Below are 27,948 nucleotides of genomic sequence, written 5' to 3' on the forward strand. Positions count from 1 at the left end.
TAAATAAAGCTCTTTATTCAGTCTTATATGGGAAGTAAAAGGTCATTGATGCAGTACAGTAGCTTTGCAGTCACAGTGATATATTCCAGCCATTTTAAAGTATCCTTGCATAGCAGCAGTGGAGACTGCTGGTGAATTTGGCTTTCGCAATATCTGACACTAGTTCTTTGTATTATTTATCTTGTTATTTATCATTTTTCTGCAAGATGTTAAAAAACTGTGCATGCATTCATTAACCATCAGAGAAAGTGCAGTTAGTGACTCATGATTTTGAAACTTTAACCAAACAACCTCTCCACAAGCCTCTAAGCAAACTCAATGTCAGCAAACTTAAACACTCAAAATGACTGACAGATAAAGCATTTCTGAAGTGTTTATGAACCATTTCTAGCCAACTTTTGCGGTTTACAGAGCCTGGGACTGTCACAGAGGCATGTCAGGTATTTTTAAATTAACTGACAGTCAATAAAAATACACCTATGTCAGTGGAATTTGTCATTTTGTAAATTGAATCACATAAATATTCAGATCGGGGGAAGGTTGGAACTTTTAAAATAGAGAATGCTCTCCAAAGGTGAAAGCGTTCTCGTTCTCTGAACAGCAAATAAGAATCCAACATAAGTTCATTTAAAAGCAAAAGCAAGCAAGATAGAGGCATATGAATTACTCAGACATGCCCTATAGAGTTTGAATAGAAACTCAGGGTTTGATATAATGGCTTCATTTTAGCTATAAGATCCCACCTGATCTCTTGATAAAACTTCAATGTTTTTTTGCAGTTGGTAAATTTGTACAATTTGATTTGTACAATTTTTTTAAAAAAGGGGTCCACCACTAAACCTAACCAGCAGTGGGGTGCAAGGAGATTGTATGAAAACATACAAATTAGATTGTACAAATTCACCACCAATTCTCCAACATAAAAGAGTTACAAATGAGAGTGTGTTGATAACATATAACCCTTTGTGTAATATTTGCTTTAGCAATATTAAGTCCATAAATCCACAGACCTCAAAGAGGTTCAATTCTGGCATTCAGACATTGTCCCTCTTCATCTATACTGGAGTCTGTTCTCAATGAGTTCACTTGAATTTTTGTTAGAAACTGCAGTTATTCAACTGTTGTCTGCAATAATCTTCTCACAATTCTAGGTTGCTAAATCAATGCTTATTGGCAAAAAAAAATTGATGACCATTACCCTGTTACTTCTATTCTGGGTTGTTCTCTGCAGCCAGCACTTCCTTGTCCTCTTTCACTTCTGTCCTGTCCTCTTCTGTCTCTTCCTTCTCTTCTTTTTGGTCCTGTTTACAGTCAGAAGGTTCATATCCTCCTTTAGTTACTTCATCCTTATTTCCTATATGGGTTACTTGGGTCCCCTCATTTTCTTGGGGTACATCTCTGTGCTCTGTCCTGTCTTTTTCCTGTTGTGGGCCATTGGTGGGTTGAGCAGAGTCCATTTTATCTTCTGTATCCTCCTGCGAAGGCCCACCAATCAATTCCCCTTCATCTCCATTCTGCTGTTGACTATCTGGTTCACACGGAGATTCATTTCCTTCGTTCCATTTTACCTCCTCACATGCTGACTTCCTGTGTTGTCGTGTGGGCAGCCGTCGCTTAAAAGACAGCCTAGCTCGACTCTGTGAAGTGAATGCACAAAATCAGACTCGCTGAGTTTGTACAAGTTGAATTCATACATTAATAAACTATAGACTACAACTGACATATTTACTTTGTTTCAAAACTTGAAATGCTACATAAACAACATGCTAACTGGTCAGAACCTCATAAATGAAACACTCTACATTAAATGTAACTCCACGTGCCAGACAAATAGCCTTAGTCATGTTTACCACACAACTCACACCTGATTCCAGCAGAGTTTGGCATTAGCATGTTGCTAAGCTAACAACACAATACTCATTTATTGAATGAATCATTTAATGAAAAACACATTTTCACAGTAATCTGAAATTAAGGTGGTGATGCTGGCTGTTTCTCTCAATATGGCAATTTGGCGTTTTAATTATACTGAACTATTTTTATTGATACTTTTTTAGTACTAAGTGAAATAAAAGCACATTTATAAACAACATTCTTCTTGACTAGTCAACCTGAGCTTGTCGCAGTTCAATCTAGGACTGGTTCCTGCAGTAGTACTTCCTTCCTGTGATGGTTTCTGCCTAGTTTTTTAATATAGCCAGCATGTTGGGAGCGCACATATGATGCCCTAAAACACGGGTGTCCAAACTCAGTCCTGGAGGGCCGGTGTCCTGCAGAGTTTAAAGGCAGGTGTGTTGAGGCAAGTTGGAGCTAAACTCTGCTGGACGCCAGCCCTCCAGGACCGAGTTTGGGCACCCCTGCCCTAAAATGATGTTTAGGTGGAAAGATTAGGTTTTGCAAACATAGCTGTTGCTCATGATGGCAGTATTGGATTATGCTAGATTTTACACACAACAAATAAAAAGAGGATTTAGTAGTTTTACGTTAAACCTGGACTCAAAATAACCATCGACAACCCACAGCTATTTACAGAATGCAATATTAGAGTACTGCCTACAGCAGTATAGGGTCATTTCTAGCCATTCATCAGGCCTTCATAAAAAAATAAAAAAAAAACTGTTCAATATATTGATATTTTTGAATGTGGTTATGAATGCACTACCAGTCAAAAGTTTTTGAACAGTAAGATTTTTAATGTTTTTTAAAGAAGTCTCTTCTGCTCACCAAGCCTGCATTTATTTGATCCAAAGTACAGCAAAAACAGTAAAATTTGTAAATATTTTTACTATTAAAAAACTATTTTCTATTTTAATATGTTTTATTTAATTCCTCCAGTCTTCAGTGTCACATGATCCTTCAGAAATCATTCTAATATTCTGATTTGCTGCTCAAAAAACATGTATTATTACTATTATTATGTTGAAAACAGCTGAGTATATTTTTGTCAGGTTTCTTTGATGATAGAAAGTTCAGAAGAACAGCGTTTATCTGAAATAGAAATGTTTTGTAACATTATAAATGTCTTCATCATCACTTTTGATCAATTTAAAGCATCCTTGCTGAATAAAAGTGTTAATTAATATAAGCCCTCCCCCCAAAAAAAATTTAGACTGACTCCATGCTTTTGAATGGTTTAGTGTATAATGTTACAAACGTTTTTTATTTCAGATAAATGCTGATCTTTGGATCTTTCTATTCATCAAAGCATCCTGAAAAAAATTACTCAACTGTTTTAAATATTGATAATAATAATAATAATAATTTCTTGAACAGCAAATCAGCATGTTATAATGATTTCTGAAGGATCATGTGACACTGAAGACTGGAGTAATGATGCTGAAAATTTAGCTTTGATCACAGGAATAAATGACATTTTAAAATACATTCACATAGAAAGCAGTTATTTTAAATAGTAAAAATATTTCACAATATTACTGCTTTTGCTGTATTTCGGATCAAATAAATGCAAGCTTGGTGAGCAGAAGAGAATACATAAAAAATCTTTAAAAAGCTTACTGTCCAAAAACTTTTGACTGGTGGTGTATATTTATATAAATTGTCTTAGTAGTACAGAATCAAGTTGCTTCTTTGCTGATAAATGAAAAAAGACTAGTTTGGTTTCTACAGTGAATTAAACATCTCATCTAAACATCTCGTTATTTTGTTTCCTGTCTTATACAACATCCCGTTATTATTTCAGTGTGAGAAATGACTAAAAAAAATGATTCAGTTAGTGAGTAAACTTTCCAAATTAATCAAACTGAATTACAAACAGATTCATGCCCTTTTGTGAATCCATTCATCAGACTGTATCAAAAGAGTGATTTATTTGCAAATCTCGCAACATAAATTTTAATTCTAAACAGCAGCAATGTAGTGTAGTCAACCCTGCACTACATACTGCCTATTTACTAGATGCAATATGCAATAATATATATTTAAAAATGTTTTACGTAAGAGAAAATTTTACATTTACAGCTGGTATTACTACCAATTCATTCCTCACAAGGAAACTGGAAGGTTGAGTGGAGACAAATGCATTGTGGCATATACATTCAATGTAGCGCGCTCTGTATGTATACTGCATAATTTGTCAAATGTACAGTAGTAGATTATATTTGCATTCCGGATTTAACATAGAACATAGTTCAGCAGCTAAGTGCAAAATATAAACAATCATGAGTTATGGCTGCATTCTCTTGTGAATGCTCTTTGAAGAGGTGCAGAGGGTGTGATGCAGAAGTGGCCTGATTGGATTAGAGTTTGCAAACCCTGTTGTTCTGTCCTCAGGCAGTGCATGGACAGTCTCTATAGGCTTACACAGAGCTTAAGCCAACAATACTGACTGCACGCAAAGAGACCTGCACCTTGATGCTGATATCATTCTGCACACATCAGAGATTCTCTGAGAAACAGCAAGCCTGTAAAAGGTTACTGCTGAACTTAGAGATCATGTTTTGCTATTCACATTGGTCTACAACAAATACAGGTTTTCAATGATCAACTGAACTTAAAATTATCACTCATAGTCAAAAATATGTGATTACGGCATTGCATTTCCAATAATTATTAACTGATGCAATCCAAATCCTGTTAAAGTATATACTTGATTAAGTAAATTCCAAGTATCCCTCAAAAAAAATGCAAAACTGTTGGTATTTTTCCACAAAGTAATGTTTTAAGCAATTTTTAATGCATATTTTATATTTATATTTTTATATACATTCAAAAAGCATTATGGAGTCCCCAAGGAGACATAGTGATAAAAACAATTATGAAATGGGGAGAAAAATCATATTTCTTTTGCTAAATTATTGCATTACCTAGAGAAATCTTGCATTTTCTCTCACAAAATTTGCATTCTCACAAACAATATTTGCAATCTCTTGAAAAAGTAAGTTTTGAAAAAAGCAATTTTTCTACCATCTAATTTTTTTTTTACCATTATCATGTCCCATGCATTTCCACTCTTCTGAAGTATAGGATTTTGTGTCAGCCCAGTTTATTTAAAGTGTAAATATTTTGTACAGAATGTAAATGAATATCACTTCTCTATCTGAATCAAATCTTCATTCTAAGGGACAGGCTTGTGTCTCATTGACATTACAGTAAGTTCCCAAACAAGAGTAAAGCGTACTTTAAATATACTTTGGAAAGTGAGATCCTTTGTATTGCTATTGATATTGGCAAACTAACTGACCTTGTTGATGCTGGGCAGTGGAGTACCCTCGACTGGCTGCTCGAAGCTAACCGGCGCCTCATCTTCACAGGACAGCTGAGTGGGCAGCAGGGTGGAGATGCAGGGGCTGATGGGACTGGAGGCAGTGGGCGGCTGTTTGGACTCTGGACTTTTGGGTGGGGAGAGCAGGACAGTTGGAGAGAGGGCAAGATTGGCCTTAAAGAGAGAAGGAAAGAATCTGTTATGTTCTTGAATAGAGACAAAACTAGTGGTCAAATGAAATAGTTTCTAAAATGCCGATATTTAGAGAACAAAGTGGACGATATAATGCACATTACCATAATGCAGCTTACTGATGATGAGATGTACATAAAATTGTGGGAGTTAAATGAACAATTATTTTACTTATTATTAAATATGTATGTAGTGGCACACCGGGTTGTGCATTGTTCAAGATATATAACTGTTGTGCTCAATGTCCTGGCTAACTAAAAAAAAAAAAAAAAACTTTCAGCTAGTTTCTAAGGTTTATTTAGGTTTATTTATCTAAATGTGACCCTGGACCACAAAACCAGTCTTAAGTCGCTGGAGTATATTTGTAGCAATAGCCAAAAATACATTGTATGGGTCAAAATGATTGATTTTTCTTTTATGCCAAAAATCATTAGGATATTACGTAAAGATCATGTTCCATGAAGATATTTTGTAAATTTCCTACTGTAAATATATTAAAACTTAATTTTTGATTAGTAATATGCATTGCCTAGAACTTCATTTGGACAACTTTAAAGGCGATTTTCTCAATATTTGGAGTTTTTGCACCCTCAGATTCCAGATTTTCAAATAGTTGTATCTCGGCCAAATATTGTACGATCCTAATAAACCATACATCAATGGAAAGCTTATTTATTCGGCTTTCAGATTATGTATAAATCTCAATTTCGAAAAATTTACCCTTATGACTGGTTTTGTGGTCCAGGGTCACAAATAAACTAAAATTAATAAATCAAAAATAAACAAATACTAATGAATAAAAATGACAAACTAACAAAAATGGCAAAATTACTAAGACTAAAGTAAAAACATAAAAACGAAAATTTAATTTAGAATAACAAAAACTATAATAGTATATCAATGATAATAAAATGAAACTGGGTCTAGGGTACTCAGTTTTGAGTTTGGCCTGGGTCATGTCTTTAACCTATTCTCCCTCTCTCTCCCACCTCTTTCCTGTCAAAATCACCACTTTCCTATTTACTAAAGGCAAAAAAGACAATTAATTAAATAAAAATAAGTAATAAATCAAACTTATTTGACAAAATTATCAAAAGAAACATAATATTTTAATATGGAAATATAAAATGTAATGTTATACATGTAAATATTTTTTTAAAAAGTGAATACAATTACAAAAAATGTATTAAATTTAATCAAGCTTATAATGGCAAGCTAATATTTTAGTAAAAATAGAAAATGCAATATACTTAACATGTTAAAATATTTGAATGAATAAAAATACATTAAGCAGTTAAAATTAAAAAATAAATAAAAACAACAAATTATAAGTTATTCATGTTTTTAGAACGCTGTCAGAATAAATAAAAAAAAATAAAAAAAATAATTGCTTTTAAATGGCAATTAAAAGACATGTTCGTCAGACCATTCATAGTAATATCTATGTGCTTAAAATTATCTTTACCTTGACTACCTGTGTGTTACCCATGGTTAACCTCTGGCATAGGCTGTTGGACATAGATCAGGCTTAGTTTATATTCCACTGGTTCTGGCTAAGATGAATCTCAACAAACTAAAAAGGCAACAAATCATCTAAATCTTATGAGCAGATATTATTATCAGTATGACAGAAATGAAACAGATATATAGACCTTTAAGAAACAGCAAGTTAAAACAACTAAAAATTGATTAAGTTCCTCTTGCACTGTAAAATGAAAGACGTTATTCCGAAATTAATATCTCCTACCTGTACAGGGGAGAATAAGAAGAGAGAGAAACGGCAACCCTTTTGTCCCATGACTGCCTGATAGCTGCTAAGTCGAGTCTAGTACAGCTCAGCACTCAGCAACTGTGGCTAAGCCGTTATCTCATTAGAGTCCTTGCCTGAACCATTTGGAGGAGACAGTGCAGACCTGTCCCTTTTATGAGCAGACGTATCCCACAGACCAATGACAGTTCAAACTAACTAGACACCTCATGAGAGATGCTGTGTGGGGTTTAGTTGCAGGTATTGACCATGCAGTAGTACTATTTAAACTCTAGGTGGCAGAAAAGTTGTGTTAAAAAAATATTGCTTTGTTTGCAGATTAATATTGTTTACTGCAAACTGCATGTTAACACTGTATACTGCCTAGTTTTAAGTAAAAGTGTCCAGTTTCACATTTTGTCAGTTTGATAAAATAATGACTAAAAGAAGATGATAAAAAATCTTGGTGGATATTATTATATTGAATTCATTGGTTAAAATAGAAGAACTGCATTTACTACTTACTGTATGTATAGTATGCATTCTATATACACTACTGCATAAATACTAAGAGTATTATCGTAACATGCCATTCTGAACATCTTAAAGGGTTAGTTCACCCAAAAATGAAAATTCTGTCATTAATTACACACCCTCATGTTGTTCTTTTGCGCAAAGAAAACAAAAATAACGACTTTATTCCACATTTTTGTCTCTACTGCATCACTTTGGACGCGCGTTCACGACAGTACCATGACGCGAGCGTGTGTCACACGGACTATTTTGTCGATCATCTTGGTACTTTTCTGGACCTTGAACGTGGTAGTTACCTTGCTGTCTATGGGAGGGTCAGAGAGCCCTCAGATTTCATTAAAAATATCTTAAATTGTGTTCCGAAGATGAACGAAGGTCTTATGGGTTTGGAACGACATGAGGGTGAGTAATTAATGACATAATTTTCATTTTTGGGTGAACTAACCCTTTAAGCCATTGGGTCTTGTTTTTGATATGCCCTTTCAATAGCACATTTTTAACACTAGGTGACAGGAGAGTTTTATAAAAGTAGCATCAGGTACAACAGGTATTCTTGCAAAATTCTATAATCTGACTAATATTTTGATGTTCAAAAGAGACAATAAGTTGGCCTTTACAAAAAAAAAAAAGAGGAGATTCCTATTAATGCTGCAGGAAGCATATGCATTTAAAATATATAGAAAACAAACAATTCGCTGCATGTTACTGTAACATGGCTCTGATTCATTGTTGTTGGTTCTGTTTTACCCATCATTTGACTAAGGCAATGTCCGCACGTACACAAGTATTTTTATAAACAGAGTTTTTCCTTCTTCCGTTATAAAAAAAATCTCCGTCCACATGAAAATGCAAACGCATGCTATGAAGCACTGTCAAGAGCATGCCAAACCAACAGGTGGCGATATAATCTCAACCGTAAAGCCATGTTGGCCAATCAGAAGCCTGAAAAAGTTTCCAGTAGGTGGAGATAACAGCGCAGGCTCCGACGTCACAAGCCAAAAACTCCGGTTTCGCTGTCTACACGATAACACTGAAACCGGAGTTTTTGAAAATCTTCACCCTGGCAGGCGTCTTCAAAAATATTCGGTTTCAGTGACCTGGTGCTGCGTTTGCGTGTGGCCGAACGGCCTAACCGCGTAGAAAAAGCTGCGGTTTTAAAAATAACCACGTTCGTGTGGACAGGGCCCTAGTTTCCCTGTGTGTTGATTCAGTCTCATTCATTTCACCTGTTGCTCATTAATTAACTCATTAGCTCCCTTTGTTTGCTCATGTTTAAATGCCTTCAGTTTTTGTAGTTTCTATGGTCCGGTATTGTTTGTATGTTACTATGCCTTGGTTGTGAACTCGTATCGCTTCTTTGTTGATTAATTTAAGCCTGTTTGGATTCATATTTCGCTTCGCCATCGTGTTTGTGCTTAAGCAACCTAGCAACGTGACAGAATACTGGACCCATAAGAACAATGGATGTAGCATCAGCCTTCATCCCCCCTTCGCAAAAGAAAGTCTTTCTTTGATTGAATATTCGGCCAAATTCAGTAAGTTGGCCCAGCTCTCAGATTTACTTGATGCTACATTAAAATCGTGCCCCTAAGCACAGTCCAGTGTTCGCTCCAGAGTTCGCTCCAGTCCCAATTGCTCTGGCACTCGTGTGTTTGGGCAACACACGCCTGTAATTTTCCCCAAAAAATTGAGGAGGGGGAGTGCTATACTCTCACAACCGAACTGGCTGTTCCTGACTCCAGTGATCCCACAGTCTATGCCAGTGATTCAAGTTCCTTCATCCCGGCTGCTAAGGTCGCTGTTGTCTTCAGTGATTCTCCAGGGTCTCCAGAAATCCCGCTCTCCTGCCTCCTCTTCCAAAGCCAGCCAATCATTCGGCTCTACCTCTGCTGGTTTCCTTCAAACCCTCTGCATCTCCAACACCATGTGTAGATCTGCCTCAGGTTCTTTAGTTCACCAGCTCTGTCCTGGGGCATTGATTCCGTGTGTCCATCTTGGGTCTCTGAGCCCTGGACTCCACCTCAGCCTTCAGCTCCTCCTTGGCTCCACGCTTCCTTCGGTTTCACTGGACTCCACCGTGCTACCTTGTGCCTCTGGCTCTGCCTTAGTCAGCCTTCGACCTGCTTCCACCATGGTTTTCCAGTCCTCTGGCTGTGCCTCGTCCCTCCATCCCTCTGGTTCAGCCAGGCTTCTCCTTCCCACCCACTCCACCTTGGTCCGCACTCCCTCTGGCGAGTTCTCGTCTCCACCTCCGTCCCGTGAGCCTGTGGCTCCGCCTTAGCCCTCCAAGCCTCCAGTGTCACCCAGGGTCTCCGTCTCCTCTGCTCCGACTGGGTTTCCACCTCCATCGGCTCGAGGATGTGCCTTTTCAGGAAGGGGCGTACTGCAGCATGTATGCTCTGTTTTCAGTTTCATTATGTTGCTGGTTCTTTTTGCCCAGCGGTTTGACCTAGTTTTCAGTCTCATTCAGTTCACCTGTTGCTCATTACAGTTAGTTTTTTCCCAACTGCTTACACACAAAATCTTTACTCGTCACACAATTTCTGAAACCTGACACTTAAACACCAGAATCATACACCAAATCTGCAAAACCATACACTAATTGTTGGCCTTTGACTCAGTTTTCAATTCCATAAAACACTTTTTGCAAAACACAACACACAATTCTCTATGTAACACGCAAAAATCTAACAGGAAGTATCTTGATTTCCTGTTTCAAACGCAACCAATCAAAATGCCACACTAATTCATCAGTGCCTTACACTAACCCCTCCACATGTGCAAACACTCATTGCTTTACTTAACACCAACCAATCATGGCTTTAGAATAGGCAAATGCACATCTGCACAACTACGCATTGATGTATTTATTTTCTTTCGTACTGTGTAATACTGTATTCACAACCACAAATGCTTACAGTAAAAAAAGTTTGGTTTCAATCTTGCTTTCGTGTTTACCGTGAATTTTTCAACATCTCTCTGCCGATTACTTTATATCTTGTACAGAAAAGAGCTTTAGGTTTTGAATAACTGTGTATATGAATATCAAAAAATACAATATTATGGCAAAGATGTTTGCAACAAATGTTTGCTTTTGAGATGTATTTGTGATATTTTGTACGCAGTGCTTCATTTTGCAAGAGATGTGAGGCATTTTGTGTGTGCAATTCTTGGATTTGTGTGTAAAGTTTTAAAAAGAGGCAAAGTTTTGAAAATGTAAACAGTTGGAAAAAAACTGTAATTAACTCATTAGCTCCCTTTGTTTGTTTCCTTCATCCGGTATTGTATGTTACTCCACCTTGTGAACTCTTATCTCTTTATGGCTTAATTAAAGTATGTTTGGACTCATCGTTGTCTTCTTCATGTTTGGCAATGTGAAAGTTACATGCAAGTTACTTCTTAATTACATATTTCAGCAAATAGTTTGACGAGGCAACAGATTTTCTGTTTCCTGAATAAAAGTTCACTTCGGAAATGATATGTGAAATTGATAAGCAACCTAACAAGTCAGCAAGGTCAGCATCTTTCAAATGCATCTTTCATATGGTGAAAACGTGTGCAAATAGCTGGCTGAAACTAAGATGTTGTGTGAAGCGGATAATCAAGGAAATCTCACCTGTAGTTTTTCAATGAGGGGTGAACTCTTTATCTTCATCTTAGGAGGATGAGGACAGACAGACGACTTCTGCAACAGAAAAATAAGTTACTTCAAAGACATTTGAGATGAGTCCATTTTACATGGATTCCTGGAATTAAGATATCACAAGGTGTTTTAACATTAATCACCTATTGATATCTATAACTCAATTAGTAACTAATGTGTCAATGGTTACATGCTCACCTCTTCATGTTCTTCATCTTTTTGGTTGTTTATCACCAGAGAACATGGGGGTCTTCTCATAGATATCACCTGCAATTCAGAACCGTACTGTAAGCTACAATACATGATCACAAGTGGGTCTGAAAATAGAAAATATTCATTATTCACTAACAAGATTGTCAGTAGACTTTGTAACTGACTCTAGCTGGAATCACCACTTTTGTTAAAAGTAACTCCTCAGATAATTTGCAGACCAACATTGGCACACATTGCTTTAGAACCATTCCTCAAGGATTTTTTTGTACCGTTTAATGTAATCGATATATGAATACAAGCAAACATAATTTTAAATAGGAACAACCAAGAGACAAACAGAAAGACGTCAGATGTTCCACTACCTCCATGTTTCCTGGCATTGGCAGTGCATAACCTTTGAGTTTTCCAGCCAGCTGAGCTACTGATGGCTTGACTGGCGCTTCCTCCTGCAAGCAGAAAAGCAGAAACTGTTTGTTTCACTCAAAGGTGTTACTGTTGGATATTCTTTGCTGATGGACCACAGTATCCTGATCTCACTTTATTGACACAGAATCCCACAGGGCCTGTAGTAAAGCTCAGACCACCAAACACGAGCGAGGAAGCTTGCGGGGGAATTAAAGTACACACCCTATTGCTCATTTTACACATGGGCGTCTTTTTCGGGCCCATTACATAAGACAAGCATGATGCAATAATGGGATCAAAATTCAGCATGTGCTTGTTTTTACTAGACATGTTTTATTAACTAAAGAACAACTGGAAAATGAAGGAGAGGCTGGCTATACTTGGAAGAGCACATTACCACTCTATTTTTGCAGTATGCATACTATGTGTATCTGAATGTACAATTAGCTGTGATTTCTATTGCATCATCTGATATTTTCATGTTTTAATCAGACTGGCAAGATTTTTGTTTTTCACAAAACAACCAGAGACCAGAGTTTGAATCCAGGATTTGATTCAAATTTCCATTTCCCTCTCTCTCTCCCTCTACCTTCCTTTGAGTTCTCCAATGTCCGATATAATTAAGGCAAAAATATGTGTACATTTTACATAAATTGAATTTTATTGGCCTATATCATTTATTTATCAGCTTTATATCATTCATCAGCTACACTGCTCTCTGGTATTGAAGCTTGTTTCCACCTCAAAGTAAAAAAAAAAAATTTAATAAAGTTTAACGTAAGAATAAAATAAATTTGCATTATAAGATATAAGGATCTAAATGTGAGAAATTTAGTCGAAATGAGAAATAAATGATCAACTGTGAAATATAAAGTTGCAATTGTGAGATATAAAGTCACAATTATGATATATAAATTTGTGAATGAGAGATATAACTTTGTATTTATGAGGAAAAAGTTGAATTTGAGAGCTATTCATTTGTTTTTGAAAGTTATAGTCACAATGGTGCGATATAAAACCGTAATTATAAGAAAGAAGTTGCAGTTGTGAGATCTAAAATAACAATTATGAGAAAAAAGTTGCAATTCTGAGATATAAAGTCAAAAGTAGGTTATATAAATTTGTGAACAAAAGTTATAAAGTTGCAGTTAGAGAAAAAAAGTTGAATTTGTGATATATAAATTTGTTATTAAAAGTCACAACTGTGAGAACAAAAAATTTAATTGTCAGATATAAATTTACAATTAGGATATTTCATTTATATAAAAATTATAATATTTGTGATTGAGAAAATATTACTTTGTAACTGAGAGATATAAAGTTCCAGTTATGAAAAAAAATTGAATTTGTCAGATATGTCAGATTTGTCAGAATTTGTTAATAAGAAACACATTGTCACAACAATTGTGAGATATACTTTGTAGTAGCATATGCAGCACACTAGTTTTCCATTCTGGACACAGCAGCTGTTTTCCACTGAAGAACAAACATGGGTGTATTCTGAGTTTATCAGCAACACAGCTGACCAGCATCACACTTACTGCCCGGGGGAGTTTATCTATCTCTCTCTCATCACGAGGAATATATCAGTGTTTCACTGAAAAGTGAAGAACATTTTATAAAAGCATTTGCCATGGCTGAATCTGTGCTGAACATTATCCCAAAGTATGTTTCAATGCCTCAAACACAAGAGTAAGCACTTGTTCTTGGCAAGAACTTATCTTACATTTTTTCTCTCTGTGTGGCTCTGCCAGACTTTGCAAACTGAATCATATCTCTCCAACAACATTCTTCCCAAATCTCCCAAATATACAAATTTTCCACACTTTATTTAACTAGATTTCCACACACATGGTGACCCCACTCGCCTTGCTTCCTCCAGCCACAAAAGCACACACTCTCACTTAATATCACACACTTTCTGAATACCACTGCACACATTTGTGCTTACAAGCACAGAAAGAAGACGTGTTTCCCCCAATCCACTTCCCTCCATTTCCTGCAGTTCCTTTGCTTCACCCATGATAAGCAGAATTCCCCTGAGACCACCCACCCCTTGACTCATTATTTTGGCGCCCATGATTGTTAACTCTTTCCTGTCCCTCGAAAACAAAGCCCCTGTAAAAAGGGTAAACTTCACAACAAGGACACTAGGGTCAGGAATTTGTTTAACGTTTTTTAAACCCAACCTTATTGGTATTTTTGGTAAAGAGGACTTGAGAAGGAATCCCTAGGGGGGGAAAAACATCACAATGGAGATCTTTGAAATATGTCTTCCATATTAATATATGTTTATGACTTTGTATTTCTTGCAAGGAATTTAGGAGATAGATCATTTTACTTAAATGTGATGTTTTTTGCATAAAGACTGTACATTAATATTACAGTCAAGTCGATTTAGTCAAAACATTCAGTTCCAATTAAAACAGTAAAATCTGTTAAACAAAACAAGACACACAATGCATAATTTTACGTATATCAGTAAGCCAGAGATCGTTTTAACCTTATGTTTGGATAAATCTGTAAGGCGGGTGGGAATTATGGGCTCGCTTTGGGAGTGGGAGTACAGAAAGCTCTATATTTAGGGTGCTGTGGCCTGAGAAATAAACCACAGACCGGCCTGTGAGGAGAAAGCTCATGTGCAGTTTGTGGTTTGAGAAACACTGGTTCAAATTTTGTTGAAGCAGTGTATACAGTAACTGCAAAATGGAATTTCTAATGGAAACATATTCACTTTCACAACAGCAGCCTAACAGCAGGTTCATGTTGTGCTTCCACACTGACAGTGAGTAACAAAACTCATAAAGAAAATAAAGTGATTTCTAGCTACACAGAGTAGGTTTTTTAAAACAATGGCCGTAAAACCTTAATACATTTTAACAAAAAATGACCTGATTAAATGAAGCCAATTTGCTCATTTTGGGTGAACGAACTCTTCAAATCAGCTATATTTAGTCAAAAAAATTAAAATGAGAGAGAGAGAGATTTTTTAGCATAAAATGATTAGCACACTGATATCTGCCCTTGTGACAGAGATGTGCACATTATCATTACAACTTTAATGTAATGTCTATTAAAACTTGTATGTCATGCATTTAAATATATTTGTAATAATTACATATTTGTAATGATGAAGTTGCAATGCAGTAAATTTTAAATATATTACCTTTAAATGTTATATTGACTGGTTTAAATTATAATACTTTACATGTGCTTTAGTATGTTAGTCAATACGTCAAAATAATTGTACTTCTTTAAAGCACAACAAAAGTTTGGGGGAAAAAATGTAAAACTTATTTTAAAGTAAAACTTCTAATTTAATATTATTACAAAGTGCACTTATAAGAATGTGTTAAGAAAAATAGTCATGATAGTGTACTCTCTTTAAGTACACTTAAGTGGCCTTTTATTTAATCCGTATTGTATTATCTGCAAGTATAGGTTTTTAACTGTATCTTTAAGATTTGTAGTAAACTACAAGTGCACATTTAAAGCACCAGTACATATATGGTTTACTAAAGAACCAGCAAAGTTCTTAATGAAGGTATCAGACTGTAAATCCCTTTTTAGTTCTAACCAAACCTTTATTTATAAGGGAAAACCACAAAGTTTCCCACAGGGCTGTCTTGAGCAGATGGTTCTCTGACTGGCAAAACTAGCAACTAAATTACAGTCACGAGAGGATCCAACATCAAAACTGTTCCAGAGACTGCTGAATTTATGGCTCCAGAGCACCAGACACAACATGTGTCATATCTCAGACTATCACCTCCCTTTGGAAGGGCGTAAATTAGTGCGAGAGGATACCACAGAAAAAATACAAAATTGCCTATGTTTTTGTGAAATCCAGACAATGTATTACAGTTTATGCTGTAAACAGAGAATTATCATGACAGCAGTAAACCACTCCAGTCTTTGCATTACAGTGATTTTACCACTGTTTAGCTAAGGGTTTAGCTAATTAGCATGTTCCCGTTAGCCCCTGCCCTATAACCGAGTAACTTCCATTGAGATAAATGTGAATGCTAATGGAGACCTTTTTCTCCAGATATGATAAACCGGTTTTAAACATCCCATTGTAATTATTTGACAAATCTTTGACTACCATGTAAATATAATACTTATCATCGCACACCAATGTACCACCACAGTACTTTTTGTTGCGCCTCTAATCATGTGCAAGAAAATTGGACAGCTGACCTCTTGGTACACCTTTGATGCCTCTCTTAAAGAGAGTCTTTGTCATAGAAGTGAACACTATCAGTAGACACATGATGCACATGATGCAATTTACTTTAATTCATGCTTTCTGGACACTCACCTCTGAGAGTTCAGCCAAGGTTCAAACCTATTTGGGGTCATGAGGATATACACTATATATGAGGTAAAAGGAAAAATATTGAACATAAACTAAAAAAAAACAGGGAAAAAATGAAAAATGGAAAGAAAAAAAAAAAAAAAATGAAAAGATAATGGTGATTTGGACTGATTATCTCTAGTTGAATGGTCCTGCCAGCTAAGACTCAAATAATATGGTCATTCCACATCTCATTAATATGAGAACAGGCGAGTATGTCTCCATCTCAGCCATTCCAGGAAAACATGATGTGTTTGAATTTTACATCATCGGAAGATCACACTTTTCCACTGCCTTCACCGGCCTTTCAGGCACACAGCTTGTGTTTCTCTGTGTGCAAGGTTCTCTGTGTGCTACATCACTCAAAGCAATGGGAGAAACAGCTACCATATCATGAGGCCTGACAGGAGGGAACTTTGTGACATTGACTAGGTGTGCACAAGGAATTAATACCAGTGTTTGACAGTAAAGCAAAATGCAGTAAGACAAGTTGTATAATAGTAAAGATAAACTGGGCAGGATGTTTATTCTTTATTTATTACATATCTACAGCTTCAAAAAGGATTTTATATTGGCTTAAGGTTAGTGTTGAGGACTCTGTATGTGTGTGTAGTCCTAAAAGTTGACGAACTAAATTCGCAGATATGAAAACGAATTTTTTTCTTACAATAAAAATTATGATCTTTTTTTCAGGGACATATACAAAAAGGCAGTTAAAACGCATGAGTTCTGTTTCAAAACCTAGGTAGCCACAAATCTGGCTCCTTCCTTTAGGCGCGGTAACATTAGTAACATTTCAAAAAATGTTTAATGAATGAAGCACCGCTTGCACAAAAGTCACCATCAAACCAAGCAGATTTCTGCTGGTAATGCAACAAATTCACAAGACCAACTTGACAATGAGCAAAATCTGTGTCTGGAACTTTTTCGCCCTCACTCAAAACTCACGATCGTGTGGATTCCTATAATTGACTTGATATCGCCCACAAAATTGAGCAGAATAAGTATGCGTGACTGCACCTTTAGGCAGCAGTCCAACTTTCATAGAACCTCAAAGGTGATCAGTTCTCTTTAAATAGCAGTTATAACAGTAAGATTTGATTTGCAGCTGATTTTAGTGTTTGATATTAGCATGTTGTTAAGCTAAACGCACAATACTCTTTTTAAGTTTTGTACTTTTATGCTTGTTAAAGAATTTGTGAATATCACTGAACTTTTTTTAATGATAAAGATTTTAATAAAGATTTTTACTTTGTACTTTAAAGACAGCTGTCCGACTTTTCATATTATTCACAATTGTGGTGTGAGCTAGTGTTGTAACACTCGAGACCGGTCTTAAGACCATTTTTTTTAAGGTTTGGTTTTGTCTCGGTCTCAGAATTTTATTTAAAGTCCGGTCAGGGCCACAACCGTGGGGATATCACTAAATTGCTGGTGCGTTGTCTGATTTATTTGTTAACTTCAATAACGTGATTGGATGAAACTTCCTGCTTCAAATGCAATCAATAACTTATTTCTAATTTTATTTCTTTTGATACTGTTGTACTAGGTCAGAATTTAGTGGGGAATTGTCAAAAATAGCACCAGAATTAATGTAAATGCCCAAACATTTAAGATATGATTGATTGTATGAGATCTTGTTTTTAAATTATAACATATAGAATTAAGCAATATCACAAGGGCAAGAGAGCCATTTTCACGAATATAAGCCCTATTAAAAATATTGTATTGATTTTATACAAACGTTCAACAAACAAGAAGTTAAGTGAATTACATTTTAGACACAATTTTAAATTTAAAAAGTTTTAAAATGTAAAAAAAAAAGTAAAACGTTTTTGCTATTTCGCAACAAAATTAAACAAACCCATAGCAGAACTGTTGTGCTTTTCCAAGCAACGCACAGCGGTATTTCGTTACTGAAGGTATCAGCTGCTTTGAAAGAATCGGTTGAATGAATGATTCTGTCACTCACTCATTAAGTGATTTGCCAACACCTAGTTAGTGCCATATTTAAAAGTCTCAGTTTATTTTTCCATCATATTTCTATAATCAAAAATGTATATTTAAAACATTAATCTCAACAGTATTCATGCATTTGGAGTTGTACCAATTCAAATGCAACTTCTGTGCTGCCACATCCTGTGCAAAGATGAATTTTGTTGGTAGTGAATTTATTTGATTGGTAATAGCTCTATACAGTATCTTCTTATTCTAATTGTGTTTATTGATTAAAAATAAGACATTTTTCAGGCTGGAAATGTGGATCTTTCTGATTAATTTGAGTGCTGGTTTGGTCTTGACTCGATCTCGCTCTGCCTTGGTCTTGGTCTTGTCTTGGTCTCAACTCTTTAAAGTCTTGGTCTTGTCTTGGTCTCAACACACTCTGGTCTTGGTCTTGACTTGGTCTTGATTTAGGTGGTCTTGACTACAACACTAGTCTGAGCAACCATGTGAAAGCAAATGGACTATTTGTTCATTAACCAGAAAACTGCTACTTCTCAGCTAAAGCAGAGATTCTCTGAGAAATCTAATATCTGAGATTGCTGTATTTTTCTGTTGAGTCGAGTACCTATCTTGGCGAGTACCTTTGTCGAGTAGCTTACTGTAATTATTTTCTAAGATTGCTAGGGTATTCTGGGTGACTATGCTAGTGTGTTGCTGTATACTATAGAGTGTTCTGGGTGATCTTCAGTAATGTCCACATGCAGACATTCCCACTTCTGTTAATAATGGAAACTGTTATTGTAACTTCTTATTAATTAACAAAATAGACTATAACTTGTAATGCAATCGTTATGAATATTCATGGACACAAATGTGCAAATGAGCCCATAAATCCACAAGAACTATATACATAGATGGTTGCTCATGGTCCTTATGCCATCCCCTATAATTACTTTTCTAGATACTCCCCTTGATGTAAGAGCTAGGACACATTATATTTTCAACAAAATTACAACTTCAATTTCAATTAATTTCTCTCACAAAGATATTGTATAACATCAAAGGACTCTAAAGTACAGGGCACAACCCCTGGTTACCATACACTTTCATTAAAAGAGCAGCATCAACATTCTTCAAAACATCTACTTTTGTGTTCCACCAAAGAAAGAAATATATATGGGTTTGGAATGACACGAGGGTGAAGGAGAATAAATATTTACACAATTTACATTTTTGGATAAACTGTTCCTTTAAACTTCTATATATTTAAAATTAAATGACGGGAGCTCTTGTAATAACTGCATTTGTGGCAGTGTACACTACTTACTGTGACAGCATCCAATAGCACTTGAAATATTGTTGGCTTACTACAATATTACATCATTTGTGGCCCAAATATTTGACAAGTCCAGCCTACCTTCTTACATCTTCAGTTACACTGTGTTCTCTTTCCTTCTTCCTCAACATGCTCAAGCAGAGGGGACTCCCAGTTTTCTAAGTGTGATGGTATGTGGGATTTTCCTTATGACTTTCTCACATGGCGTTGCTTTCTGCAGTGATGTGCCTCTAAGAAGTTCTTCTTTTCTCTTTACATTATTCTACTAGGTTGAAGTCATGCCACAAAGAAGAGCTTTCTCTCATGAGAATGACCCTCCCTGTGTTTCCTCTCTCAGTAATCCTTCACTCTCTCTCTTCCTCTCACTCATCTATGTAAACTTTCCATTAAAAATGAACACACTGGTGCTTTCCATGTACACTATCACAAATCAAAAGTTTGGACACACCTTCTCATTCTTTATGACTATTTTCTACATTGTAGAATAACAGTAACAATGGAAGCACAAATAGAAGTATAGGAATTCTGTAACCAAAACATACATCTATACTCTTTAAATTAAAGGTTCTTTACTGGCATCGATGGTTCCATGAAGAACCTTTAACATCCATGGAATCTTTCCATTCCACAAAAGGTATTTTATAGTAGAAAAAGGGTTCATTAGATTATTAAAATATTCTTTACACTAAGAAAATAATCTGTTCACTGAAAGGTTCTTTGGTGAACCAAAAATGCATCGCTGTGGAAATCTTTATTTTGGAACCTTTATTATTTTTAGGAGTGTAGGATTCTTTTAACTCTCTGATGGCCATTGGTTCGTGCAGAGCTTAAAAAACGAACCAATGGCTCGGCAGCGGAGGGGCACGAGCCTATGGCGACGAAGCCTGCCAAAGCCCGCCAGAATGGGCGGGGCATCTGGCTATATAAGCGGGCGCTCGCCACAGGATTCTCAGATTTCTTCTCCTTCAGCGACTACTCTACGCTCATCGCTGATCCTGGAAGCCTGCTCGCCGTTGAGACGCCTTCGCAGCTGGAATCGGGACCTCTCAGCACAGCTGACCTGCTTCTCCGCCGCTACAGCGACACAGCAGTTCTGGTCCGTTTTCCCTGCCGCCATCCGGCGATTCTAAAAGAGCTTATTTCTAGCAGGTAAGCCCTAAAAGAGCAAATTTTAGCGACGTTGCTGCAAATGTCGCTCTGCGAATGTGGCTCGTGCCACTTGCACGATGCAGAAGAGCAATGAGTATGTCTGCACTCGGATCCGCCACAGAAGGGCAGTGAGCTACGCACTTACTGAGACAGAATGCTCACTCGAGCATGAGTCTCGCTTTTCTCTACTCGCGGACCGCCTTTCACTGAACAGCCCCACTCTCACGTTTCTCCTCTCTCAGCAAGCCTCAGAGAGAGAAACGATGAAGCCTGGGAACTAAGCAAACCGGGTCTGAGTGATCTCACGCTGACACAGAGCCTGCGTACTCGCTCTCCCTGATGCGCTTCGATCCGTGTCTCACACAAAAGGATTAGTGCCCCTCTTTACATCGAGCGGCTTTATCCTACAAAGTAGATCGGAGCAGATGCTGCCGCTGACAGCTTCAAATTTAACCCCTCGTCACGCGGGCCGAGGCCTGGCAGGCGATCCCCGGAGTGTTGTTACGTCCCTTTTGTTCTACTTCTGTGTTTTCTTTTGTTTGGGAAGTGTTTGTGTGTGTCTTCTGTCCAGGAAGAAGCTGATTGGTTCCTGCAGTCTAATTGGTGCCACGCCCTGCCTGATCAGCTGACTCCTTGCTGCCTATAAGAGACTCCGTCATCACTTCCTGCTTCAGCTTTTGTGCTCTCTTGCTGTAGTTTTATTATTTTTGAATCTATGCAGATCTGCATTGCTTTCTGTGTTTGAATTTCTTGTTTTGATGCAGTTTAACAGTCCAATAATTTCACGTTATTTATTTTCTTAATTTACAGAATACGTTCAAATGAAAATATATATTTATTATTATTATATTTGATCAAATGTTAAAATTTTTATTTTAAAATGTTTTTTAATTGAATAACAGCTCTGTAGGTACAGATCTGATCCTAATACAACATGTCACTTTACCTTTATCTAGTGATTTTTCTACGACTGTCCTCTTGGGCGAGTTGATCTTCCTAATGTGGGTAAGGTGTACGATATCACCTGTCCGCTTCATTACTTCCAGGACTTCCTGGTTGGTGAATCCCTGGAGGTTCACGCCATCCAACTGTTCACACAGACACAAAGACAATCAAGAAGTCACTTCAGGCCTGGCTAACCGGCTCTCCAAGTCGCCTCAGTGGGACTGATTAGCCTATACCGTGAGGCTGGGGAGAGCGTGACAGCTGACCGCGTCCACACTCAAACCCGTTCTTATTAAAACTGTGAATCAACGTGAGATGAAAGAGACGTCTTGCTTAGTTGGCGTTCTGTTCTGTCAGAGCGCTCGTACGGACACGGGGCTAATTAAGGTAGAGCTCATTAAAAAGTGATTAAGAACCCACTGCTATTATCCTGTCGTGGACATGGATTTTCCCGCTCTGCTCAGCGGCGCTGCCTGGAACCACGTTCTTCACGAAGACCCCCACCGCATCTGACATGCAACAGAGATGAGGGATGCGAGGAAATAATAATTAAGTGCATACTGATTAGTCGCTGGATTTCTGGGAAAACAAGGCAAAATATGTTTCTTACCCTTAGCAGTCAAAGCGTTGTGTCCGATTATGGAGATCCCGAGGCTCTGGCCTTCCTTCTTTTTTAACGCAACTTCGTGGATTTCGTAGCCCTCCAAATTTGGCTGCAACATTATAGATCAAATACTGCCATTTGTTTTATTGTTTCCAAACACTGCTTTTTTGTTACAGGTTTAATCTACAAAAACATATTTGGGCCCTGTTATTAACTCAAAATCAATAGAAAAAAATTCTATATCAATAGAAAAATAATTAGAAATTACTATGAGGCATCCAGATGTACTTTAGGCATACATTATGAATAGTGACTCTTATTAGATTCCCATTTCTGTAGTACAGTTTGTTACGTCCCTTTTGTTCTACTTCTGTGTTTTCTTTTGTTTGGGAAGTGTTTGTGTGTGTCTTCTGTCCAGGAAGAAGCTGATTGGTTCCTGCAGTCTAATTGGTGCCACGCCCTGCCTGATCAGCTGACTCCTTGCTGCCTATAAGAGACTCCGTCATCACTTCCTGCTTCAGCTTTTGTGCTCTCTTGTTGTGTTTGCTCTGCCTTGACTCTGCTAGTTAGTTACATGTGTTCGTAAGACTGAGAATTTCTGTGTGTGTTCAATCGAGTGTTCGCTGGTGAGAGATTGTTTGTTAGTTTGCTTTGCCCATTTATTCTTACTACTGACTTCCGCCTGTTCTTTGACTATGATTCTGGATTGCCCTTGTTCGGATCTGTTCGCTTATCATTGTAAATAATTGTATATACTAATATTCTGGGGAGGTAGGGAGACTGACGCCATTTTTGTTGGAACCTTGTTTTTTGATTGTTTTTGGATAAAGTAATTGTAAATTCGCTTGAAGACCCCCGCGCTTCAGCGGCGTGGTCTCCACCTCAGGACAGAGCAAGGACGCCCCCGTCCTGCGCTCAGAGGTGATGAATTTGCTGGCAAAAGGAGCCGTGGAAAAAGTTCCTCCAGCCCAGAGCGAGTCAGGCTTTTACAGCCGTTACTTCCTCGTCCCGTTGCGCCTTCACCCTAGACAGGGCGTAACAGTGTCAAAATGGGTTATGGGGATAATAAAGCGAGGATATTCACTCAAATTCGCTTGAAGACCCCCGCGCTTCAGCGGCGTGGTCTCCACCTCAGGACAGAGCAAGGACGCCCCCGTCCTGCGCTCAGAGGTGATGAATTTGCTGGCAAAAGGAGCCGTGGAAAAAGTTCCTCCAGCCCAGAGCGAGTCAGGCTTTTACAGCCGTTACTTCCTCGTCCCCAAAAGAGATGGTGGCCTCCGACCCATCCTCGATCTCAGACACCTGAATCGTGCCCTCATGAAGAGGTCGTTCAGGATGATTACACTGAAACAGATCCAGTGCTACAGTTGGGTCTGCTGCGTATGCACCCCCTTCAGCGCTGGTTGAAACCACGGGTTCCATCCCATGCGTGGCGTCACGGACGCCTGCATATCAGGGTGAGTCAGGCATGTGTATCGGCCCTGACCCCCTGGAAGAACTCCCTCTAGATGGAACAGGGCGTGGCCATGGGGATGGTTCACAGAAGGGCAGTTGTCACGACAGACGCCTCCAACTCAGGTTGGGGGGGGCGCTGTGCGAGGGCATACCGACCTTCGACCACTGGTCGAAGGTGGGAAAAAGGCTTCCACATCAACTGTCTAGAATTGCTAGCAGTATGTCGAGCCTGTCAGTTCTTCCTGCCAGTCCTGAAAGGACACTATGTGCCAATCCGATCGGACAACATGTTGGTTGTGTCCTACATAAATCGCCAGGGAAGCCTCTCTTCAAAGCGCCTCTTCATGCTGGTAGAGCGCTTCTTAGAGTGGGCTCAACCCAACCTGCGCTCGCTAAAGGCAGCGCATATACCGGGCAAATTGAACCGGGGAGCGGACATGTTATCAAGGAGCAATGTCCCCTCAGGGGAGTGGACGCTCCATCCGCAGACGGTTCAGAAGATCTGGGAGATCTTCGGCGAGGCAGAGGTAGACCTCTTCGCCTCAGAAGACAACTCTCACTGCCAAATTTATTTTTCAAAGACCAAGGAAGTGTTGGTCCACGATTGGCCCAACCTCCTTCTCTATGCTTTCCCCCCGATCGTTCTGATCCCACAGGTAATCAGGCGAGTGAGGGAACAAGAACACAGGGCGGCCGGCTGGGCCTTACAGGCCAGGGTCCTTTCCGCTTGAAATGGCACGCGCTGCGTAAACGGATATGGCAGAGAGCCCTTGGCCATACCGCGCCCAAGTTCTCTGGCATTGCTCACCTGTTAGCTCTCGACCCCTGGGTGTCGAAGTTACGGAGATACTCTGGAACGATTAACCAGGCCGGGCGTGAACTAGAAAGCTCAGCCCGTTTTAGCCTTGGGTTATTGTTGACTTCTCTATAAGCATTGGTTGCTTATGGAAGTTATACCTTTAGTCGTTCCACTACATTAGCACGGCGTGATTGGACTGTTCCCATATGCGTCTTAAGCAAGACGCAGTACGAGTGAAGTATCGAAAGGGAACGTACTCGGTTACTAACGTAACCTCGGTTCCCTGAGATACGGGAACGAGTACTGCGTTGCTAGCCGTTCCCATATGCGTCTTAAGCAAGACGCAGTACTCGTTCCCGTATCTCAGGGAACCGAGGTTACGTTAGTAACCGATTACGTTTTTAAGAGCATTTTAAGAACAAAAACAAGACAAAGGTCTTGAAATAAAACATCTGAACAATATCTTGAGGTGTGGTAACCATGGTATAATCAGAATAATTGACTTCAGTCTGTTGGATTATTGAAAAATAATGCACAATGGCCTGTCATTAATTATTCCATATACATACTGTATATGTAATTTTCATGCATAGAGGGTTGTTTTAGTTATCTATTTATTCAAATCATACAGACAAAATCTGTATTTGTCCACAAAACTAATTTCAATCCTTTAAGCCAAAGCAAAAGCTTTTAGATAAGGTTTTTATGATCATGTTGAGAAACATTATATATATTTTGACTGGTAGTCATGTACATTGCACATTGTGACATGTACATTCTGTGGAAAAGCATACCTCCTCCTTTCACATCCCTTTTAATGACCTTAAGATGAACACCAAGGAAAGAGTTGAGTGCTCTTTGATTACACTTGCAGAAGTAACAACCCAACCACCACATGCCACGTGAGGAACTTTAATGCTTGTGGTTAAGAGAAAAAATCAATGCTCTTACTTTTCAGAGGAAGATATTCTGCAGATGGCCCTTCCTGCCTCATTTTGAGGTAATTTGGGGTTAAAACAGTCTGAGTATTCATTTTACCAGCACATGTCTGTTATATTGTATCTGCAGTAGCTCACTTCAGCCACTGTGGACTAACTGAGACTTATGGTTACAGATATTTTGGCGGACATATGGGTCAAAATTTTATGATTATAGCACAGCACAGCTAACCACAGCTTTACTTTACTATTAAATATATTTTTTTAATTTCTTAACAAGCTTTGCAATTTTGTTTAAAGTTACTAAATACCAAGGGGTACATCAGAAGGAGTCTCATACATTTCTCAAAAAGCAACCACCCTTAAATTTTCCAGAACTAAACAGTAAAGACAAGACTGTATAAAAAAACTAAATGACATTTACAAATATTGAAACAAGACTTGACATGTCATTAAAGCACACATGCAGTTTAAAGTGTCATAATAATAAATGTTACATTCTAGCTATTACTATTCTCCAAACTAATTTACATTGTTGTTATTAATATTATTCGTAAAAGTCTAGTCATTTATGTTACTAAGTTGTTATAAACTATTACCTTAATGTCAATATAAACACATGTGAGTCAGTGGATTTCAATTTACGTTTACATGTAGTCATTTAGCAGACGCTTTTGTCCAAAGCGACTCACAAGTGACTTTTGACAAGTCCATTAGAGTTACACTGTTAACAAGTCCATTAGAGTCCCATATACATGGGTTCATATAGGCTTTTAAATCAAATGTCTTTTTTTATTGCAGGACATAGAAGCAAAAATTAGTAGATACATGAAACGAGATCATACCTCCATCCTCAAACACGTTTATCCGCGTTAATCTTCTGTATCCAAGCGGAGTACCGAGATTTCTCTCTGTTCTCTAGTCTGACAGCAGCCTTACTCCACTTTCCGTTTGTTTAGTCAGCAACACCCATATCTGCGAACACTTCAAAACACAGACGACAAAGGAAGAGACACTGTGTGGTAATGAGAAGGCAAGTGAGCTGCGCAAAACACAGTGTCCATCTGCGTCTGTTCACGATCACCTTACTCTCAGTAAACTCAAAGCCGGACAGTTATGATGAGCCATGAACAATTATGACAAACAGACTGGCTGTGTCACAAAACCCAGTACACTGCACTGCCTTCTTTAACCAGTAGGCTACTATGCCCCGTTTGAGCTTTCGGTTTGAAAATTGATCAGGTGCGAGCGTTTTATGCGTCATATGCGCGATATCGCATTAAAAAGGACTACAAGGAAGATGCACGTCTAGTAAAAATACTGTAGCCTATGTGGTCTTGTTTCATTAATACAGTGTACATGTTTTTCTTTATTACCCGAAAGTATGAAAGTGAAATGTGACAACATGCCCCACAGAGAGGGGCACGTGGTAACATGACCATAACAGCTTGAAATGCTGTTTGATTTAACACACACACACACACACACAGTATATATACTGATATTTATATTTTAATAATGAAAAATAAACCAATTTTGGAGTTTGACAATGAACATATAACAAAGCCTTATAAAACATGTATACACACATATACATGCACATATAACACACATGACACATGTTCAAGTTTGACTGTAATATTATGACATAACTGCAAAAAAAGTATACTTGTCAGACTTTGTTCCATGTCTCCTGTTGTGTTTTCCTCCCCCATGTGCTCCAGGTTAATGTTTATGCCCATATTTGGTTTTTCCTGTTCCTATTCCCATTTAGTTCTATTGATCCCAGGTGTGTCCCATTAGTTTCTGTTTATATAAAGTGTGTTTTGCCCCTTGTTTCCTGTCCGCTGTCGAATGTCATTTCTTGTCCTCAGTGTATCCCGAGTCTCTGTATTCCCAGCTTTTGTTTATTAAATCTTTGAAATTTACTTTATTCCTCATCTCCACGTTCGTTCCTGTGCTCCCAGTGTGTGTGTCGTGACAATACATCAGTTAAAAAAGCTAAACTTTCTATTGATAATGATTTTGTAATGTCTAAACATCAATCTAATGGCACATAAGCCATTAAGTAATCCTCTGCAGCCATCTAGTGGCTGTAGTTGAAGTTTCATGTTATTTTAATTTTAAAAGTGTTTGTTTTACAGTAGATGGCAGCATGTTTTCATGTATTAGCATGAATGAAATTGGAAAATGTAGATCTTCCTTAAAAGTGATTTTTTTAATATATAAATTAATATATTTAATTTATTACATATTGAAAAATATATTTGAAAAATAACATAAATCCCCCAAAACTGCACAATTGTACAGTAAAAACGTGAGTGATGTTACATTTAAAAAAATTACAATATTATGTGATAAAATCATATTTTACTGGTTATGTAAGCTAGTTGGACAGAAAAAGGAATACTGTTGCCCTTTAGCAAGCATATAGCATCACATAAGTGATATATTAGCCTATTTTTC

At 37.7% G+C, this 27,948-nt stretch overlaps 1 protein-coding gene across 1 annotated transcript; it reads right to left on the bottom strand.

The window, feature by feature from the left end:
• Nucleotides 1-26,570, bottom strand: LOC107740372 (capZ-interacting protein-like). The gene is made up of 6 exons (XM_016552800.1): nucleotides 26,328-26,570; nucleotides 11,913-11,996; nucleotides 11,536-11,604; nucleotides 11,311-11,379; nucleotides 5,201-5,395; nucleotides 1-1,637 (listed from the first exon to the last, which is right to left on the bottom strand). Exons 1-6 carry the CDS (start codon nucleotides 26,331-26,333, stop codon nucleotides 1,209-1,211), a joined length of 852 nt encoding a protein of 283 aa, XP_016408286.1. The 5' UTR covers nucleotides 26,334-26,570; the 3' UTR covers nucleotides 1-1,208.
• Nucleotides 26,571-27,948: the final 1,378 nt, after the last annotated feature.

This window comes from Sinocyclocheilus rhinocerous, unplaced genomic scaffold (assembly GCF_001515625.1).
Source record: "Sinocyclocheilus rhinocerous isolate Xijiao unplaced genomic scaffold, SAMN03320098_v1.1 scaffold315, whole genome shotgun sequence".
Classification (NCBI taxonomy): domain Eukaryota; kingdom Metazoa; phylum Chordata; class Actinopteri; order Cypriniformes; family Cyprinidae; genus Sinocyclocheilus; species Sinocyclocheilus rhinocerous.

Excerpts from the sequence above, each read along its gene's own strand:
- LOC107740372 (XM_016552800.1), bottom strand. Across the intron at positions 11,605-11,912 it reads CAATGCCAGGAAACATGGAG|GTGATATCTATGAGAAGACC; the intron begins GTAGTGGAACAT and ends TCTGAATTGCAG. Across the intron at positions 5,396-11,310 it reads CCCTCATTGAAAAACTACAG|GCCAATCTTGCCCTCTCTCC; the intron begins GTGAGATTTCCT and ends TCTCTCTTTAAG.